The sequence below is a fragment of the Coloeus monedula genome, assembly GCF_965178545.1.
Source record: "Coloeus monedula genome assembly, chromosome: 13".
Taxonomy (NCBI): domain Eukaryota; kingdom Metazoa; phylum Chordata; class Aves; order Passeriformes; family Corvidae; genus Coloeus; species Coloeus monedula.
The window spans coordinates 16,211,315-16,233,347 of NC_138793.1; the positions used below are offsets into that span (position 1 = coordinate 16,211,315).

Consider the following 22,033-nt stretch of genomic DNA (forward strand, 5'->3'; position numbering starts at 1 on the left):
CTTACTGCCACCTTTGGAAGACTCTTTCCAGCCATTTAGAGAGAAACTGGAGACTATTCCATCCATTTTTCCCCAGAGTCATCTAACCAGTATTTATCCTTACTCTTGTCGTAAAATATCTCTGGTTACCTCTAGAAGTAATTCACAGGTGCAAACTTGCCTTTTAAAACCTGCACTAACTATTTATGATTGTTGCATTAATGGAATCAGCAAGGCAAGAACTGTAAAGATCCTGGAGCATACGGTGCTGCCTGTGCTGCCTTTGCCCTGTACTGCACAGTCCATGTGACAGCAGCCAAGGGCAAGGTCTTTTCCAGAATAACACTGAATTTCTGCACAGCAAAACTAACATCTCTGACTTTGGGGCACTAGGCAATCATTAGCACTTTTCTGACAGACACTCTGTACTAGATTTTGTGATTAACATATTCTGACCATTTAATTTCAAGAACAAGTCAAACGTTATGGCACACTATGTATTAAAATGCTCACTGCTCTAAGCTCCATCTCTAATGCTGCTAAATAATAGCAATGATCATTAGTATCCCTGTAGTAGGGTAGGTTTACATGGTGCTTTGTAACTATGAAAATAACATTTCAGAGTGGTAATTGGGAAAATACACACTCTCTAGGGAAATCCTCTGATTATCTAAAGACAAACTTGGTTTGTATAAATCCTTCTTGCATGACCACAAAAGTTTCTTGTTTCCTTGGAATTAAAATAAAAAATTTAAACGTGTGCACATCATCTTGAAATCTTCAAAACATAAAATACTTTCTTATTATCTAGAAGAAAAGTTTAGTTATTCTAGATACCTTATATTAGTTATTAGCCCTAAAAATATTCTAAAAGGAGGAGGTTTATGTTCCTTCATTGGACTACAGCTGAAAGCATAATAAAAGTAAAACTTTTCCCAGTATTTATCAGTATTTCTGCTGAAGTACTAAGAATATAGCACCTCTCCATTGTGGGTGTTATTGTTTATTTCTGTGATAGTCTTTCTATGTATGCCTTTGTACACAACTTTCTTTGGAGAGAAACAATGGTTGAAGTGTGATCAGAAATTCCATATGTTATTCCAGAGCCGTATAATCCACATGTAGTCCTTTTCCCATGTATTTATCTTGTGAATTTCTTACCCCTCCCAAATATGCCAGGAACCTTTTGGTCTTGTCAGGCCATTATACTGCATAATCTGCTCCCAAATGTGAGATGCAAAGGGCACCAGTACAAAATGCACATATACAGCACAAGTTAATCTTGGTATTTTTTCCCATTTTTTATTTCTCACTAGGCTTCAAAACAGATCTGCTTCACTAAAATTTTCATTTTGTACACTGCTCTACATACAAATTATTTCAGTGCACCTTTCCCATTTTCAACACCAGGTCTGAAATCACTTCATAGAGTGGGTGTTCTTTTTGGATGAGGCACATAAAAACAAAGAGAACAGTTGAGATGGTGACAAGGAGTAGAAACACAAACTCTGACCTTGAAGCCCCATCTAAGCGTCCTATCCTGCACAACACTCTGTTACTACCTCAGCACAAACCTCCAGGACAGGTACAGGAAACACAAAAATACTTCGATTTGCATATTTCCTCTTACCTTTGTGGTAAAGGTTTGGCAACTTATCCCTCTTATCCCTGTCTTTAATTCCATCATATTGGATGAAAAGCAAATATACAGCTGTTGCCATGGAGCATGTTGTATGTTCACACCCCAGCTTAGCACATTCCTTGTTCTGCTTATACCATGAATACTGAATGTTCATTCAAACACTGAAAAGGCACTGAGGAATGACTTCACAATGTATCTCAGTATTAAAAAACATCCACTTAATGACCTAAGAAAATCTTTTTAACCTTGTGAGCAGCTGACCTTTGTCTTCCAACCCATCTTTCCTTTGTACATCTCAAAGAGTGGATGGCTCTTGCTGTATGACTGAAGGCCAACAACCCTGATGGTACCAGGTCAAAGAAAGTTGGAAGTTCAGAGCTGCTTGTGTGAAGCTCCCTTCCAGCTGCCTGGTGAATCTAAACCCAGATTAATTGAGTCAATTCACACATACACACTTCCACAGATTGCACAGAACTCAGTTTTCCAAATGGAGATGCTTTTCCAAGTGGAAAAGAATAAATGAAGAATTATTAAATTATTAGCAAATATTTTAGGCAAAATGTATTATAGAACCATAGGAATTTAGGTTGGAAGGGACTTTGGAGATCATCTGATCCAACTTCTTGCTTAAGGCAGCACCAACTTAATTAGGTTACTCAGGGTCATGCTCAGTCAGGTTCTGAGTATCTCTAAGGGTGGATATTCCACAGCCTCTCTGGACATCTGTCCCAGTATTTGACCACTTATATGGTTTGTGCTGGGCATGACAGTGAGGACAGCAGAAGATTATTATTGACTCATTAGAATCAGATTAATTAGCTGTGCTTCATAAGAGTCCTAGAAGTTAAAACTCCCTTTTGTAAGCTCATAAACCATTTGCAAGTGGGATCTTAGTATTAAATGTTTGCTGTACTAAAGTGGGAATTTAAGCTTCCATTCATGAAGTATCTGGAAAACAGTTTGGGTGTTGGAGCACCAATGTGCATTGGTCTCTGCACTAACCCTCAATTAATAACAAGCAGACAGCTGCAGCCTTCCCCAGCTCCAGTTTGTGACTGGCATAGTGCCACGGAAAGAACATACACTAGCCCAGTCCCAGTGAGACAAATGTAGGGAATAAATCTCAGAAAAACCTACATTTATAAAAATATAATTCTGTAATTGCCCTATTCTATGGAGGGACATGGAACAAAGCCCTTTGCCACATCATTGCTGCAAATGCATCCAGGAGCAGCTGAGGTATTCACACAACCGCCAAGTTAGGAATCTGACTAACAAATACGTGGAAAATTTCCTCAGTAATATATTCACTACTTACATATTCAATACTGCTTCAAGCACAGACATTTCTAAATGGTTCCTCAGCTTCATCGGAGTTCCAGTCTCACCCTGACACTTGATGGGTCTGCACCATCTCTGAACAGAGTCAGAAGGTAGCTGCAGCATGGAGATGTGCACATGCCTCCACAGGAACACTTGGAGTCATCTGGTACATGTTTGGAGCAGTATGGCAAGGTCTGTACCTCTCCACCAGAGAAACCCCAGTGTTGCTCCTGAGGACCTTCCTGAAAGGAGTAATGGATTCCAGTTTATAGCAACCCCTATGGCTGGAAGTGCTGCCAACACTTGGCTGAAACCTTATCACCAGGAATCATGATCATCTGAAAGAACTCAGCACTCATCAGTTAACAAGTCCTTGGCTTGAGTGAATTACCAGGGCTGACAGAGGACTTGCTGAGATCAAGGAAGGGTGCTCATCTGTTACCAAAGGAAGCTTTCAAGAGATGTGGGGTCTGAGGACAGCAGGAGGGTAACCTGTGGTTGTCTCCTCGGCAGCACCATCAGTGATGGCAGCTCCCAGGGACTCTGCAATGCCAGAGGAGTTTCAGGGCAGCATGTGGCCAGAGCATGCCACACAGTGTGGTGTGGTCAGCCTGACTCACTGCAGACCCTGGGACAAGCACAGATGTGTCAGTGCCTTTCACCCACCCTGGCAGCAAACGGCCGCCTCAGAGCGCAGCTAATTGCTCCAAAGCACACTTGTGTTAAATCAATGGATATGCTTTCACACCCTGCATCTCTGTGTTTAAAGCACTGTCCCCATGTTTTAAATGCAGGTTTCTCATTAGCTGCACTCTAAGATAATTTAAGATGCAGCTGTCTGATGAACATTGGCAGCTTTCATAACTGCCTTTACTGCTGTCCATAAGATAGTTTGTTCCTTCCAAGCACCAGTAGGAAGTTGGTTTTGCACTGGGCAGAATTCAAATCTCAAACACAAATTAAATCTGCAGTGAAAACCAATGCAATAATTGAGGCCAAAACTTGGCCTACTGACCCTGCTCATCTGAATGCTATTTCTGAGGGTATAATGATGTATTATTCTTCCTTTTTGACAATTACTCCTTCACAGATAATTTTTGAAATTTTCTGTGCCATTTTTCTGTGATGTTGCTCTGGTATCCTGGATACTTAGTTGTAATATTCTTTGCTCCTGTCATGCCATTATAGTTGCCTAAAGCATGTTTCTTTATTCCCTTTTCTGCTCTACCTTTCTTTTTGGCACCTTCCTGTATTCTGCCACCACATTAACTTCATTTGTGTAACCAAGAAAATGAAGAATTCTACTGAATTCTGAAAGAAAGCTTTGTGTTTCATGAGTTTTCTTCTCTTATTATTGTACACTTTACAAACTGCTACTTCAGCTTTTCACTCAAAGGATCACCCCTCCACCCTCTGTATTGTACAAAGTCATCTATTTTTAGCCCCTTCCCTTTAAAATCTATCCCTGCGTGGCATTATTCACAAATTTGACTGTTACTACTTTTGCTGTATGGATGTTCCAAACCAGTTGCCCTCTTTTCTAGTCTGGATAGAAAGTATGAAGGGGATATATGATTTAGCCTTCTCATATCACCTTATCCCTGTCCAGTCACTCATATAACGTGGACAAGGTTCTGCATTTTCTTCTCCCTTCTGTGTTAGTGATGGGGAGAGATTACTGTACTCCTTCACGTTCAGGCCCGTCATCTGGGATTATTTTTGATTTGCTTCTTTGTCAGATATGTATTATTGTTGTCCTGGTTGTGGCCAGGACAGGATGAATTTTTTGCAGGAGCCAGGAGAGGCATGGCCAGGACCCTGATGTTGTTCTATGCCACCTCACATCATCGTTGCTAGGGGCAGGGAAGGGGACTCTCTTCCAGGAGGAAGGGGCTTCTTCCAGTCAAGAAAATGTGGCAGAGGAAGCTGTCTGGTATTGTTTATTTACAGGGAGTTTTTCTGTGTGAATTATATATTTTCTTATACCTCTTGTTGCTGTTACTATTAATTTTTCTCATCTCATTGCTGTTTCCAGTAAATTGTTTGTATCTCAACCCATGGTCTTTTCCTCTTGTGCCTCCAATTGGAGGGGGAGGGGGAGCAGAGGGTGGTTTTAGTGTGAGTACGAAATTGGAGAATATAATTTCTAAGCCATGACAATCATTTAAAAAATAGTTATATCTCCCTGTGTGCTACAGCTACAAAACACATACTGCCACGGGAGATTCTTTACACAAAAACGGCTGTTTCATATCCCAGATCTTGGAGTAACTACATCTATTTGTCCATTTGTCTTGTTTTCCAACCCAGAGCCTTCATTTGTACCAAGCTGTCATTTCAATCCTTCAAAATCTCTGCAAAACTGTTGCCTTATCCTGCCTTAGACATTGCTGTAAAATCCACTTCAAGCCCTTTAATACAATGGCCACTTGGACTGACCAGTGTCCCCTTGTAGCCCCCTCTTGTCCCTCATCTCCTCCTTGCCATATCACCTTTGCAGAGCCAGCAAGCTTCCCTCCTCAGCTGGTAAAGCCTCTCTGAACATCTGAAATCCCAAATCCTCAGCACCTATGGACACATCTAGTGATGAAGGGCTCCCCAAAACCAAGGCTTTCACATCCCTGTGCTCAAGTTTACCACTTTGCTGTAAAAGGTCTAAGAAAATATTTTTCTACCTATCCCACAAGAACATGTGGTTTGTTTTATGACAGTCGTACCAGTAGCATTTGTAAAGCAGTGACTCACTGAGTGGTAGTACAGCAAATAGTTCAAATATTTGTTTATGCTGTATTATAGCTAAACCTTTGTATTTTTTTAATGTGAAATCTTCACTTCTGACTAAGCTTTGGGATGGATGTAGAAGTGTTGAACTGAAGTCCTGGCCTTGAGCTGAATCTGAACGAAGCCCATATAGTGAAGAAAAATACTGGGTAAACTGTACAAAAAAGCACCAAAAAAAGCCATAACTGAACAAGGTAGAGGAGAAAAATCTGCCAATTAATATAAAAAAACAGCATTAATTTTTTTTCTAATGATTTCAAGTTAAGTTTTTGTGTAAATTAATTATTGCTTCCTGCATTTCTGGAGTTGCTTTAATGTTGAAGAGCACCTTTAGTGATAGTCATGTTTTTATTTTTTAACTATTACTTATACATTTCAAAATCTGTTTGGAAACATGAGTATTTTTAACAAATTCCAGACAGTTCTATTGAGAGAACTGTGACTTGTTCATATAAACACTGCTTTGCTTAGAAATCTCTTCAAGTTCTTCTCCTATTCCTATAAACTGCTTTTAAACTAAAAGCCAAAAAGCTCATGGTTTAAATCCCATGGATTCCTACTCAGATTTTACTTGCATGTAAGTTAATAGGGAATAACTGTGCTGACTTGTAGTATTGTAAAGGAAGTACAGGCAGAATCAGAACCATACTAGGTTGTGCTGAACCCTTCTTTGCTTATAAACACACACATTTCCCACACACACATTCTCGGATGGTAGAAAACTGTAAAATCCCATTGAATTTTGGAGAAATGAGTTGTGCCAGCAACTCATTGTTGTGGCTGTGTTCAGAACCGACCATTTTTTAGCATAAAGGACACCAGGAATTTTGAATGTCCTGCTTCTTGCTTTCTTTTCAACTATTAATACTGAAATACAATAATGAACTGATTTATTGTACAAAAGAAAACAGGGATTTGATAAATAAAATATGTCACTGTGCTTTAAAATAAACAGAAAACCCCATGTTCTTTGGATTTCCAAGTATGTTGTAGGTGATGATTAATGTCTGTAAGTCAAAGGGATTTGAACCATTTATGGAGGAAGAGATCTAAAGAAGTCTCTCCCACATTGCATAACAGTTTTTTATGACATGGATGCACTCTTGGATTGCAAAGGAAAAATTCCTGCTCTTCCTCCATATAAAGAATATTCTCGAGATTACCTTAACCTGCTGCTATAAAGGACTTTTTCATGCACTTTTCTTGCAACTTTGAAAACTCTCACTTTCCAAATGAAAGCCTAAAACATTTTTAACAAAATTAATGCATTTAGGAAGGAACAGCTGTTTGCTGTGCAACCTATGAGCAATAACCCTGGACAGAAATACGTTCTGTATCATGAACATGTTCAATATGAAAGGGTTTGTATGATGTAATTGCCTACAATGACAGGGACTACACAGGTTGACCAAAAAGTCTTTTCCTGATCCCTGTCTCATCTGTCAAGTTTCCTGTTCTAGGGGACACTATCAGCTTGTACAAAAACACCCTCCCTCCGCTGCAAGATTAATGTGTATAGTCTTACTCCTGTTTGCTCCAAAACCCACAATGAATGTGGCACTTCCACCACAGGTATAGTTGATACACATACACTTCAATCCTATGAAAAGAAGGTGATGTACATTACATCCTTAAATGTATAGCGGGAGAGGGAAATGGCTTTAACAGACTTAAGCATTTAACAGCATAACAGATTTGAGCACTCTTAAGTTCTGACCAGGAAAAAGCTTTTGGAAACAAAACAAGAGAGGACAGGGTTATGAAAATAGGTCCTGTTAGTAGAGTCAGCAGCAGGGACAGATGGGACCAAGGGAGAACCAGGGCCCCAGTGTGGGACTGGAGATGCAGCACCAGGACAGGTTTGGAGAGTCAGAAAGGAACAACTGAGAAACCTGACCAGAATTCCAGTTTCTATGAGACTGAATTTCACAGAAAGGTGGGACTTCTGAGAAAACTGGCATAAGGTCACTGAAGATATGAGTGTTCATGGAAGCTGTGGTTGGTTCAGGCCCTCAGCCAGGGTTTCATTGGATCTCCACTGCTAATGAAGGGAAACTCCCTCTGCCAGAAGGCCCCTTACACAAATGTTGCTTGGGGAAGGTAACTAACAAAGTGTACTTATGCAGACAAAATGTTGTGCCAGAAAAGTTAGGAATGCGAAATCACCACTTTGAGCAGTAACTTCTAATGGCTGCACCACTACTGTAAATGCCACTGATGGTTTTCCATCTAAACCCCAACCATGGAATCTCATAGCAGGAAGCCTCAGCAGTGTTACTGCCTCTCAGGAGGGGAAGATCAAAGGTGCAGGACAGGGAGCAACAGGAGATCTTACAGCATTTATTTGTTTTGTTTAAGGCTTCCTAGGTCTGTGTTGAAGGACACATACAACTGATGGAGTTGTAATACCAGGCTGATAGGCTTTTCCCAGTGAAAATGCAGAAGTTCCAGGATTTGCCTAGAAAGTTTAACACCTCTTCTAATTCTAAGAAACTTGGAAAATAGAAAATTAAAAAGAGAAAAAAGGAGCTGAATAAAAAGCAGTGTCTTTTGATGTTAATGGGCTGTTCACTGGTTTTCCTGGGAAGATGTCATTTGATGTTTTGCCTGTGAGTAATTCAGATGAGGAATGGCTTCCCTTTCATTTTTAAGACTATCTAGCCCTTTCACTTTCATTTTGATCTTCCAGCTAACAACACAAATTTAGTACTGAGGGGGTTTCATAGCTGGACCTAATGTGTGGTTCAGATTCTGAAGAGAGTCCCAGCAGCTATTCCACTGTTATTTTTCTAACATGAATACTGGCTGCTTCAGAAGATACATTGCCATAATTTTGTACATCTGGAACAAATTCTCCAATTACCAGATTTTGTGAAATCAAATACAAGAGAAATAAAAATAAGTTACAAAGACAAGAAGACGAGATTTACCGCTAATGAGATACAGTATTTCTCAAAGCAAAGGTAACAAAAAGGGGGAAGTTAGGGCAATACCGAATTTTTAAAAGAGACCCATGTAGAATCAGATGGCCTTTATCTCTCTCAGAAATCTTACTGCCTTTCCTTCCTTGGCACTTTCTTCAAATACCCTTCCAACACCCTGAGGCACAACATGGGACAAAGACCTCCAATGAAAAAACCCACATAAACCAGTACAAGTCCTGTAATCATAGCAATGAAAGGCAGTTTTTCGGGTGTCTGTCATGCAGTCGCTCTGATGCTCTGAAGAGTTCACTAACAGAGACCATCTGAACACCACCGATTACAGTTTAAATTTTTTACATGGATGTGCATGGCAAGAAGAGAAGATGACATGTATTTATTTTGGAAATCACTAAGTAGATATGCAACCTTCCAAACCTTTCTAGAAGTGTACTCATCTCCCAGAAGGTGTTTTCTGGGAGCACAAGGGTTTTTATCTCTACCCTTCAGAGCTGTGAACTGAGATGAGTATGCTGTGCTTTGACGTTATAGTTACAGCTGTAGAAATAATTGCATAGGAATTACCCTTTTTTAACTTAGCCTAGATGTAATTTTTTTGATAACCAAACAAAAACATTGTGCAGTTAAATGATTTTGACCCAGAATTTTCTTTGAAGGAAGAGTGAGGGGGTTGTTGTATTCTGCATATGTAAGCACAACACTTAAGTTTATGAAGCTATAGATATTTGTGCTGTAATTCACGGATGTATTTTTTTTATTTCACATGAACTTTAGAATGCAGATATATTTTTAAAGGCTTTTTATTTATGATTTTCATCCTAGTTTGTGCGGCTGTGTATAGAGCTCGGTTAAAGGCTACTTGGAAGCTTAAAATTGTGTTGCAAATGCATTTGCACAGATGCCATGTTCTCACTCAATTTGTTCTCTTTAAATGTATTTATATGGTAACATATCAGAACCTCAGTTCATCCAGAATTAGCCAGCAGGGGCAGAGAGAGAGAGAATCCAGGGAAGTGATGGTACCAATTTCTAGCAATCTTTTAACTGTGATACCTCTACAAAGTTTGTTTGTAGTCATAGCACTTTTATTAAATTTAACTCCTTCATTTTCCAAACCAAATAAAGTGAAATCGTGGATTTGGAAACTGTAACTACCAAGGTCACTTTTGGGAACATGTTACTCAGTTCTGATTAAAGATGGAACTGAGGGGGAAAATGGAGAATCAGACACTGAAGCCCTAGATATTTTCTGCATATTCTCAGAACCATGTATTGCTTATTCTAGGGGAGGATTTAAAGTATTGTTTCTATTAATCACTAGCTGTCACAGAATTATTTCTCATTAAGAGAACTGATATGATTTGTGCAACCTTAAGTAAATACAGAAAGAGTATTATTTTACATAGGACCTGTTAAAACAAATACACATCATTATAAAAACAAAGTAGTTATGTTTGTTGTTTCTGTGGATTGTGGATAGAAGGAAAATGGGACAGACAGTAGCAGGTGTGGCTAAAACCCTGATATTTATGCCTCCACTGAAGCGCTTCCCAGTGGCACGCTGAAGGGGATAAATATTACTGAAGAACTTAAAGCCCTGCACTAGAAAAGGGACCATGTTGAGAGGTCAAGTATGTTTGATGCTACCCTCAGATGCATTCAGTGAACAACGAGGCAGTAATGAGGACAGGAAAATATCTACTCAGACTTTTTATGCATCATTAGTCAAGCCAGTGGGTATTATGGTTGAACTAAAAAAATCAAGGAAAACAAACTAATTTTGGATTAAACCAGATTATTTTCATTTTCTGCCCAACAAAACAATAAACTGAAAAGAGGGTTAAACAGAAACAAAATATTTTGTCTTCAATTTATTTAGTCCTTCTTTATTTCAGTTAGTTAAATTTGAACATTGATAGTTTTGTTCTGAAAATGCTGTAATGAAATGGTTAGCTTTTCCCAAATATATTTGTTTTCTGAATGTTTTTTCAGCAACTATTCATTAAATTTGACCCAATTTCATAAATACTTTTATTCTCCCTTCATGATGTGTTTAACTGGTTAATCACATTCTCCATTGCCATTATTTTGTTTCCCAGGAACAAAGACTACTCATATTTTCTCCTTTTATCCTCTTAATTGAAATGCAGGCTGCCTCATCACCAAAATGCTTGAGTGTTTTCCATATTAAAAACGCCCTACACAAAACCTCTTCACATGGAGCAACAATGTGAAAATAAGAAATCTGTGTAGTTAAAGATACGTGCATGAGTGAAAAAAAGGTGAGGGTGAAGAGATGGTTTTTGTATGTGATCCAAGAAAAGGTGAGGTATTTGTCCATCTTCTCTGTGGCTCTTCCTTCAGTGAGCAAGTTGGGGAACCAAGCTGGTGCAATCTTGCAAAACAAAGACAAGTATCTCCCAAGTAGCACCAACCTGCCATGGAGTTTGTGTTCCAAGTCCAAAGTCCTGAATTAAAAGGGAGGGGAATGCATGTGTTGTTTATCTGGTACAGACAGAAAAGCAGTAACCCAGACTCTCCAGTACTGATAGCTGTGGTCTACCGAGTTTAGAAGCAATTTAATTTTTTCCCCAGGACATACATATATGTGTTTCACTCCTTGGTATAGCAAGCTGCAGTAATTAAGGTAACAAATCCACAGGCAGCCCACACAGAGTTCCATGGTTCAATGTACAGTTTTTCTGGCTAGTCCGTGATAGGAACATGAAAGTATTTTAAAGCCAAGGATAATTTGGACAGCTGCTCTCTATAAAGTCAACAAGATCATAATAAGTATACTATTAGTTTGACAACTGAAAGCCACACATCCCACATGAGGACAAAAAAAAAAGCCAGTTCATTTGTTTTGTGAAGCCTTTTCCCTCTTTTCAGACAAATGATCTCAAACTTGCCCAGGCTGAGCTTCAGTTAATTGTTTTGCCTCTCTGAGCAATCCTGAAGGGGACTGTGCTAAATTTAGAGTAAAGAGGATGCCTTGCTTTGCCTCTGAGGTGGTTCTGTGTAGATATTTGATAAACCAGAGCACCAGAGCTGTTTGGGATGCTGCAGTGGGAGCCCTGGAGATGGAGGAAGGTGTCCACTACAACTCAGAGACATCTTAGCACAGTTCCCATGTAAATGAACTGAGATAGAAGTATAATGTTTAGTTGCTAATTACATTTAAACTCCTTTGGGGAACCCACCAAGATTTCTATGAATGTACAGTTCCAGCCAGTGAAGAGACAGAATTAATCCATTGGTTTGCTCTAACAAGGGACCTAAAATGAACAATTACTTACACTGCTGCAATTGCCCTTCTTCAAGGTTAAATGCTCCATACAGATTCCACTATTGCTCTTCACATGAGATGATTTTTCTTTGAAGAGCAGTGAAAGCTATTACATGATCTATCCACTTATTTATTCTTCTAAATTAACAATACTGCTTTGGGTTAATGATAATGACTTTTTTTTCATTAGTGGCATCTTTATCCTTCATAAACCACATATTAAAAACAAAATATAAAAATTAAAGAATGAAAAAATAAAACCTGGGAGAGTCTTTGAAGGTTTCCTTATCATAACTGATCTTCCAGCATTGACTTTTCATGGCAGACATATGTAACAAAAACTGTTTGTTCTAAAAACCCTCCCTACCTTCCACACATTACCAAATATTATTCTAATACTTAATTCCTACTGCCATTACAACATTTTTCCTAATGACTTGATCTGAATTTCACTTGGTGCAGTTTAACCCCGACTTGCTGTCCACTAGTTGTGTTTGGATTTTCCTCTGCATTCTCCCTCTACCTCAGACTTGACCAGCATCCAGGTTCCACAGCATCATGATGCTGTTAATTCACATTCAGGGTGCAGTCCCAATACAGTCCCTTAGCTTTTGCTGTAGAAATGTTCCTTACACTGGCATTCTCCAGCACAGGCTGATAAAATTCATTCCTTCCATGTAAGAACCCTGCCTTTTTACCCTTTGTTTGCTTTTTTATTTTTTAATTGGTGCATTCAAAAATTTTGTGTATTTACTCAAATACTGTGTTCCTAAAACCACAAATTTTTATAAGTTGGAAACAGCAAAGTGGATGTACACTACTGCAAACAAGATCTTTGCTGTAAAATACTGCAATTTGTCGTCATCAGTTCTCTGTTCAAGGTAGTTTCAAGATACAAAGAGGACTGGGGAAGCTTATAGGGATATAATACATGTGGATTCAGGAGAATGATCAGTAACTACCAAAGCAGCAAAAAACCTTTCTTTGGCTCTTTGAAACAAGACATAGCTAAGGAATATAACAGTAATAGTCTCATTTTGCAACCAGATTTTCAAAGAAATTGTGCTTTTATTGATGATCTCAGACTCTCTCTTGTTTCTTCACATTGGAGCTACTGCAAGTGCCCAGATCAGATTTGAGGATGTGTTTACATCTCTTTTAATGTTTTCAGAAGGGGCAGTGGCCTTGCTGTCAAAATACTACTGGGGCTCTGCATTTCACTCCTGTACTGCCAGGTCTGTTCATGGGCATTCTTTCTAATACAGTTTTGGTTTTTCCTTTTAGGTAGAGAGGATTGTAGACAAAAGGAAGAACAAGAAGGGCAAATGGGAGTATCTTATCAGGTGGAAAGGCTACGGGAGCAATGAAGACACGTGGGAACCTGAACATCACCTACTCCATTGTGAGGAATTTATTGATGAGTTCAATAGACTACATGTTACCAGAGAAAAGCGATCCAGGCATGGGAAACAGGCCAGTGCACCAAAATTATTGCGGGAAAGCCGAGGGTCATCTGTTGAGAAAATATCACATAGACCTTCTGAATCTGGGAAGTCTAAAGGATCAACACACAAAAGGAAGAGAATTAATCCATCTCATCAAAAACAGAAACGAGGATATGCAGCAAAGCCAGGATCTGCAAATGACAGGGCTGCTAAAACTGTTACTTACCGAACTACTCCCAGCGGTTTACAGATCATGCCACTGAAAAAGCCACATAATGGTCTGCAGAATGGAGATGGCAGCCATGAGAAAGATTCTAGACATTTTGGGAATGGCTCACAGCAGCAAAACGTGGATTTAAATGATCACGAAGGAGAACAAAACTTGCCCAGTGTGTTGGAAGTCGGTAGCGATTCCCCTGTTGTGAATGGAATTGGTATGTGATTTAAACAACTCCTCTTTGCGGGAGGGGGGTGTTAATTGCAGCAACTGCAAGTACGGCCCAAAATGGAAAATTTGGAAAAATTGCTGTCACACAAGTGATATGGTGAGAAGCACACAAACAAATTCCACACTTTCTCCATATATTATAGACTTTTTTTATCATTTGGCTTCTCTCTTTCCTTTTCCCATAGAGTGACACGAAGCAGTGTGGGGTCTGTCATGTGCCTTTGCAGTGTACATCCCTATGGGAAATGAGGATAGGGCAGGGAGTAGGAATGACAACTTATTCATACAGTAGGTATGTATAAGGCTGCAGCTCTGGGTTTGTGTATCACCACATAACAAATCACTACTCGGTTAGGTGTGCTCAAACGCAGTGGTCTAGAGAAACCAGAATTATTTTAGAATTAATACCACTCTTGCTAAAGTGCCCTGGTAAGTATGGCTGAATAAGATTCAAGTTCTCAGTATCAATGCTTGTCATAGTCAGGAACACTCAGAACAGCCAGGTCCTTGTCTCTGACAGTGACTGGACACATCGAAAGTCGTAAGACCTTTAGAGGAAGGTACAAAGAGTCTTGAAGTGAACAAGAAGATATAGGAGAAATTTCTCTCTAATCCTCATAGTTACTCACTGGCTTAGTTCTCAAAGAATAAGGTTTATATTCTCTATAAAAACTATTCAGCTTAATGGAAATTAAATAGCTTCTCATTATCTATATATGTCCAATCTTCTTGGTTTGTTTGTTTTTAATCCTACCAAATTTATAGCCTGTCTTGGTTTCAAGACAAATTTCAGGAGAAAACGCCCTGGAATGAGCATTTCCACTACGGAGAAAGGGCTTAAATAACTCCCTTTTCTACTGCCAATGAGAGAAATGGATACCGGGGGGTGAACATGAAAAAAAAAACCTGTTTATTAACAAAAAAAATTGAATAAATGCTAGATATTGAAATTGAGGAACCTTACCCCTTCCCCCCCCCCCCAGAAACCCAGTAACAGTCTTCTCTTGCCTGCAGGTACTTTCCCCTTTGTGTAGTTACAGTCGCAGCCGGCAGGGGCGCTGGTGGCTCCCGGCCGGGCAGGGCAGGTGCGCTGACTCCCCCTTGGCTGCAGGGGGCGCTGTGGCGTGAGTGCGGCCGTCTCTCTGCACGTGGCACAGCTGGCAGATGGGATGGAGAACAGGCTTCCTTTACGAACCCCCAGGGGCAGCCCATCCTGGTGCCCCCTCTGGACAGCAACAGGAGCTGTAGCAGGGACCTCAGGAGAAGCAAGCTGGAGCAGCAGGACCTCCTGGCAGGCAGGGGGTGAAAGCTAGAGTCTAGCACAAACCCAAAGCGATGGCAGTGGTATGTCAGGGGTTGGGCAGCAGCAGCCTGGCTCCCGAACACAGTAGGGAAGAGGCTCCCTGGGATTTCTCACAGGGGCGGGCTGTGTGGAGGGTGGGGGAGCAGCCCCCCGGTGAGAAAACAGGGGTGTTCCTGGGTCCTGGCGGGCACGCACTGGCTTTGGGCTTCCTGACAGCAGAGCAGCAAAAGAAGCCAAGCCAAGAAGCTCAGTCACAGTGTCAAAGCAAAAAAAAATAAAAAAGAAAGCAAAATGCGCAGAAACAGCAGGATCCCTGGTCAGAGATACCAGACACAGTCAAACAGCCTGCACCAGAAAGAAAGGGGCCACCTCTCACCCTGCCCCCAGCTCCCTCTGGAAACCCCGGCCTGGCTCCCATTCATCGAGATAGCCCTAGAGCCAGGGAGGATGGCGGATGGGGCAGGAACAGCAGCCACTCCAGGCACAAACAAGACAAAACAGATCAAAAACCCCAAAAATGGTAGGGGATAATAAACCATCCATAAGAAACAGCCTCAATGGTGTTTTGTGACAGTAATTTCCAGGAGTTAACAATAAGATGCACATTTTATTTGATCAGGTTTTGGGATTTTGTTGGGGGGGGAGTTGACCTTTACTGTCACTGAATAGCCTCCCATCCCTCTATGAAGGGATGGAGGGTGCCCTGTCACTCAGTAGGCAGTCCCACCGTTTTCAGATTTCCTACCACATGGAAGACTTTACTGGTTCCTGAGAGTTTTGAGTATCCTCTTGTGCCATTGCAGTGGGGGGATGGTTTTAATACCTTTTAAAAACAGCAGGAGCTGTTCCAAATGATTTCCGACTGCTTACTGATACAGTGATGATAGAACTTTGGAGAATTACTTTTTCTGCTCTTACACACTGCATAAAGGTTTTCATTGACTGATCCACAGTTGCTCTTGGGTTTTTTTTCCTTCCTTGTTCCAGTTAATTTAGAACACAGCTTTATGTATGATCCCTTTCACTATGCATTTAATCTGCTTTACGGTTGCCAATTCACCTTTTGATTCAGTGAAGCTCTTCAAAATCTTTCCTAGTTTTCACTCTACTTATTTTGTATTGCTTTCAAATTTTCCTCTCATATTTCTCTTCCCAGTTCATTAATACATACATTAAATAAACTAATCCTTCTGCAGGTCCTTGGGACAGCCAACTTGACATGATGAAAAGTAACCATTTGTTCCAATTATTTATTTTTATTAGCTACTTTCTATAGCCCATGATAGTACTCATTTCCTTAACAGCTTCTGGTGAATTGCCCTGCCAAAAACTTTTCAGAAGTCAACATAAATTATATCACCCCACTTTCCATTTTCCACCCTACTGGCAACCTGGCAAATGCTCCTTGATTTGGGAAGGAGAACTGACCTTGCCCAGTCTTACTGGCTATATGTGATAGCTACTGGGATCTTTCAAACCAGGCATCAAATATACTATTAAAAACTCCCAAACCAGCAAAATACATGGTCAGATTTAAATACATTAGTACTCCTGATGATGTCAATGATATTTAAAGTGAAAGCACTTAAAAGTGTATTTTGGTTTTTGAATTTTGTGGAGTTTGAGCTCATGTAAGAATGCCTGAAAAGTTACCTGCTTCTTTAAGACAACTTACATATCTAATTACAGATGTGTATAGTTTTGGGGTCTTTTTTTACTGTTTCTAATGAAGTTTTAAAAATTATTTATTTTACATTATTTGTAGGGAAGTTCTGATACAAAATGTATCTTTGAAATGCATCAATTCCCATATTCTAGAATATTTTGTTTAATGAAGAGCTAAAGGGTCACAAAGAACTGTAAGGTCAAATGAGCCTTTCCTTTGTCCCCACAAGAGCTAAGGAATGGCCTCCAGCACTCCTGATTAAATAATCCCTGTCAGAGAGCTCTAGTTCCATGGAAAGCTTCTTTGCCTGAGCAGCCAGGTGTTCTCTCCTGGCCCAAGAGCTGATCTCTGCAGCTCCTTTCAAACAGTTCTTTATGATGGCTTTTGCATTCTCCAAATCCATCACTTGTGTTCTGTATTTTGCTCCCCTTGCATTCTGTGGGCAAAAGTAAGAGATCTTTAAATCTCTGCCTGGTTCTTTTCTGAAAAGCCCATACTCAGCAGCACTGCCAAGGTCAGAAATCCCTCGAGTCCTGCTGTGTGATACCCAGCACATGCAGAGTGGAGAAAAATACAAAGAGGAGAGATGAGACTGCCAGAGTAAGAGAAAACAAACTGGTGAAGAAGGGTCAAAATGAAATTACTAGGTTTTTTCTTAATATTGCCCTGAAAGCTTGAGAGAAGCCACATTTCTGATACAGGGGTCTGAAATGTCAAGTGGAAGAAACTTGCACTACTCTTCACCAAGTCCAACAATTTTCTTAACTCGCTCAGTATTAACACTCGCATAGAGGATGCCAGTGTGATTCTGCCCTGTGTCCCATTATTATCACAGAAACCCACTCTAATTGGGATCAATGCCACACTAAAACCAGGCTGAAATTTTACAAATTACAAACGAAGAAAGTTTCAGAGAAAAATGTCCAATTTGTTGAATAACAGAAATTTTGTTCCAAACATTTTGGGTTTCAAAACTTTCTCCAAATCTGAGCCAAGGTCCTAAGGCTGTGCCCCTGGGGACTGGGAGCAGTGTGGCAGTCTGCTTGGCAGGATGCCCACGTTTAGCTTGGAGGCAGCTAGCTATGCCAGAGGTTTCAGGCAGTCTGCCACTGAGTCTGGAAGTTGAAAGTCTGGCATGCCCCATCAGCACTTGCAGGGCTCGCAGGCACTAGATGTGGAACAAAGAGGGAGCTTGGAGGACCTGGTTTGGCTCCCAGAAGCTGTGGCTCCTGGGCAGCCCTGTTCAGAATCTGAGGAAGCAGACATTTATGTCAGCTTTGAGATTGCCTGTATGGAACCCAAATGAATGTCAGACTCATTTCACAGCTAAGTGTAAGACTGCACAGAAAATATAGAAATTTTAGGTTTGTCTTGAGATGAAGCCTCGATTTGGAAAAGTCACAAATTCCATACAATTTGAAAACCCAGCTGTAGGCCCAGCTCTGCTACCAGTGTGGGCCTATGCTTGAAGGTCTCCAAAACCCACCAACCTGAACCAGTATTGTTTCATATTATAATAATGTTTAACCACCAGTGCATTGAACCAAGCAATATAGATAGTAATGTTTAAACTAGAAGTAATCAAATAATAGTTATTTTGTTTGTCTGTCCATGCCAATTCTGTTCAAACAAATAACAGCTATTTGAAAACCAGCTTTTGATGACTCCTTGAATGAATTTCCACCAGTCTGTTTGGTTTTGTGTATAAATCCACTTGGGTACAAGTGTTTCTTCAACCTCTAGACAAAAATCCCACCAGGAAGCTCTTTACCCCAGAAGGATGAGTGTGTACCTACAGGTGTGTGCACAGAATGATCAGTGCACCCCACTGGAGGCCTGGGACCTTGTGGAAGTTGGGACAGATCTTTAATACCAAAAACTGTCTTCTACCTTCTATATGTCCTGCCATAAGGAGAGCAGAATCATCTTTACCGACAGGTATTTAAGGGTCTGCAAATTGGAAAATATTGAAAAACTCTGTGAAGAACATCCATTGATGCTCCCAGAAGCTAACAATACTGTTCTTTGTGATTGTATTTGTTGTCTTCTGTTATTACATTTCTGTTTCTCTCCAGATACTGTAATTGAGCGTGATTGTTTTGTCAAGTTTCTTGACAGAATCAAAAAACATCCCCTTTTAATTTTCTCTTTCCTTTTTCTACATCGCTCTATTTCTGTACCATCTGCTGAAGAACTTCTGCCTGTCATGTATCACTAACCACTGTTTTTCTCCATTACGAAAATCTTTGTAGTCTCATGGTGTCCTTGATTTAAATACTCTCTGTGACTTAGTCACTGCTTCCTCTTGGTTTTTTAGCTTATTCTGTTTTATTTATTCTGAAAGAATACTGGCAGTAAAAGACAAGCAAACATGCTTGCTCTCTCAGTTTGGATAAAAACTCATTGCTTTTAGATATCTTACAGATGCTCCCTTAGTTGGAGAAGTCTGAAATTATTAGTAAATTATCAACAGAACACAGCTTTTATGTACAGTATTAACCACTACCCACAAGAAAGACAGAAAATAGGCAGTTAAAGGCTATGGGGAAGACTGAGGAATGCCAAGCTGCTTTACCAGGGAGAGTGAGGGAGCATCGCTTATTTCACCTAGAAAAATTAAAGCCTCAGCTCCATCATCCTTTCCATTCAGCATAAATGCATACTGCTAATAAAAGCAGCAGTCCAGCTCTCCTTCCCATGACACCCTAATCGTTATTCCCATCCCTCCCTCTGCACCAGTTTTAGTACTCGAGGCTACAAGGTGAACCTGATCTGTTTGAAAATTAACCAGTTTTGCAGGGTGAGCTTTCAGCCAGAGCAGATCACTAGGCCAATTCATGGTGTGGCTGCTCATACCAGTACTGGGTTTGCTGTGGAGGGTGGTGGCAAAGGGACTGCACCATTAAACTGGTTCTGTTGGAACACTCAGAAAAGATGTATCTGGAAATAACAGTAGCTTGAGGTGTCCTCTACCAGTGGGCAGAAGCAGTGGAAGGAGATGTGGAGCTCCGAGTCCCCCAAAGCACTGAGGGTCAGTCCCATCTTTCCTCTCTTTCCTTTCCCGCTATTTGTCTGCCTCAGCTTTTTAGAATACAATTTTCTAATGAGTTTTCTGCAATGCTTGGTAGAATGGAGCCCCAGTCTCAGACCCTTTGGCACTGGTGGAGTAATGTAGAAGATGCAGGGGTGGGCAGCTAAAATGAAGAGGAATAAAAGAGGCTTCAGTTAGGAGAGGGGGTGGCTGAGGGGGGAGCATGATCAAAGTTTACAAAATCATCAAGGCCTCAGCTATACTAAATGCAGAACTGTTGCTCCTGAAATCCCTTGATAGCAGAACTAGGGACCACTCACTGAAACTGGTGGAACATCAGATAAAAGCACAGATGAAAGAAAATTCTTTTCTGTGTAGTGGCTACCCAACTTCTCAAACTTATACCACAGGAAGCTGTGGAGACAGACAGTATCAACAGGCTCTGAAGGGGATTAGAGAAATCCATGAAAAGGTCCACAAGCAAACACCGAAGGAAACAGGAGGGATGAGCCCTCTCATATTTCTATACAACACTTAGGGATGATACTATGGGAAAGGCCTGCAGAAAGCAACCAAGCTCACATTTTCTCCTTAAATAGCATCCTTTACTGCCATTCTTGGAGAAGGATTACTGCATGCAGCAGTGGCCTGGGAATATCTTAGATCCCCTTAAAAAAAATTGAAGCTTCTTATAAATATAAATTTTAGTTTAGGTATTCCACAAGTTCTACTGCTGATTAAACACAAAGTAATAATTAAATTCCCAGTAAAGGAAAGAGTACTTTCTCCCATTCTGTTTTCTTTTTGTACTTAGACTAAGCATCAAACACTTACTTACTGTTAAGACAGTAAACCACACTTAGATGTAGCTAAAGCTTCCTTAGTTAATTTGTGGCATCCTTAATTTGTTTCAAGTGGAGTATAAATTGCTTTGAGTCTTTGAATGTCTCTTTTTGCCTGTCACAGTTATTTTTCACCTTGACATACTCAGGTGCTGCTCCCCTTGTGTGCACTGAGCAGGTGCTGACTATTGACCCTCATGCAGGGACAATCCCAGTGGCTCCAGTGGCTCCAGAGCAAACCTTCAGAAGCTCCACCACCTCCATGCAGCAGAATTGGCCTGGTTCCACATCAGTGTTGTCTTTGGAGTGTGCTGATCATTTTCTCCAGTTTATCGGATTAAACAAGATTACAGGGATGCACTGGAGACACGGAAACAACAAGCTATTCACTATATATTGTTCTGTTAATGATCCACTTTTGGAAATGGCATTTTTTCATTTATGTTTCTCTCATATTTAATTTAGATCTTTCCTCTGGTTAAATTTCTTTCCGCTGGCTTCTAGATACTTAAAATACTGTGATAAACTCTATAGATTTTAACATCATATATTCATTTACAAACTGAATACATAAAGAAGAATAAAACAAACCAAAAAAATTACTGTGAGGCTTTTTGTTGAGCTGGATTATATGAGTGAATTAATCTTCTACTGTTCTCTATACCATCTGTATTTAAAATAGATGTGGCATAATCTTGCACTCTAGGTAGATAATCAGTACAGTTAGTCTGACACACCTTGCACTCAATGGGCATTTGTGCCTCTGATTTTATAAGTTCTTCACACTTTTTTGGGAGTTTGAAATCACCACAATTCAGTACCTTATTGCTGGTTTAGCACTGAATAGATAAAAATGCAATATTTAATAGCCTGCCTCAGTCAAATAGTTAATTTGTTTCAGCACATTATTCCTAATGACACTGGTGTTCCATTAGTAATTTCACAAGTTGATTTCTGTTTGTAAGTATACATGTCAAAATAGACGCAGTAGCAAAATCTTAGGAAAAAGAAGAAACATGCCATAGGAAATTATTCATAACATTTAAATTTCAGGCACATGGTAATTTCTACCCTTGTAGACACTTTTTGTCAAGAAAACAAATTTCCAACTCTCCTGGTTTCAAATTACTTATTTTAAAGTGATGATCTGATGGAATTTGCCGATGTTTGCATTGCACCAGGTAAATCCTCTGTTCAGTATAACCCAGGCAATGCTTTAGATGGTATCTCTTAATTCAACAACAAAAAAGAGTTTTCTGATTGACTGAACAGACTCCTGGGCAAAGGTGGATCCCTGTGTGTAGATGTGTGAGTACCCACATGCACACACCACATGAGACTC

General features: G+C 40.2%; 1 protein-coding gene across 1 annotated transcript in view; it reads left to right on the forward strand.

Moving 5' to 3' along the window:
* Positions 1-22,033, forward strand: part of CDYL2 (chromodomain Y like 2) — a gene marked incomplete at its 3' end in the record, with an annotated part of 55,133 nt that overhangs the window by 16,959 nt on the left and 16,141 nt on the right. The window contains exon 2 of the mRNA XM_082290303.1: positions 13,241-13,835. Within this exon, the coding sequence (XP_082146429.1) occupies positions 13,241-13,835 (595 nt within the window). The remainder of the gene's footprint in view (positions 1-13,240; positions 13,836-22,033) is intronic.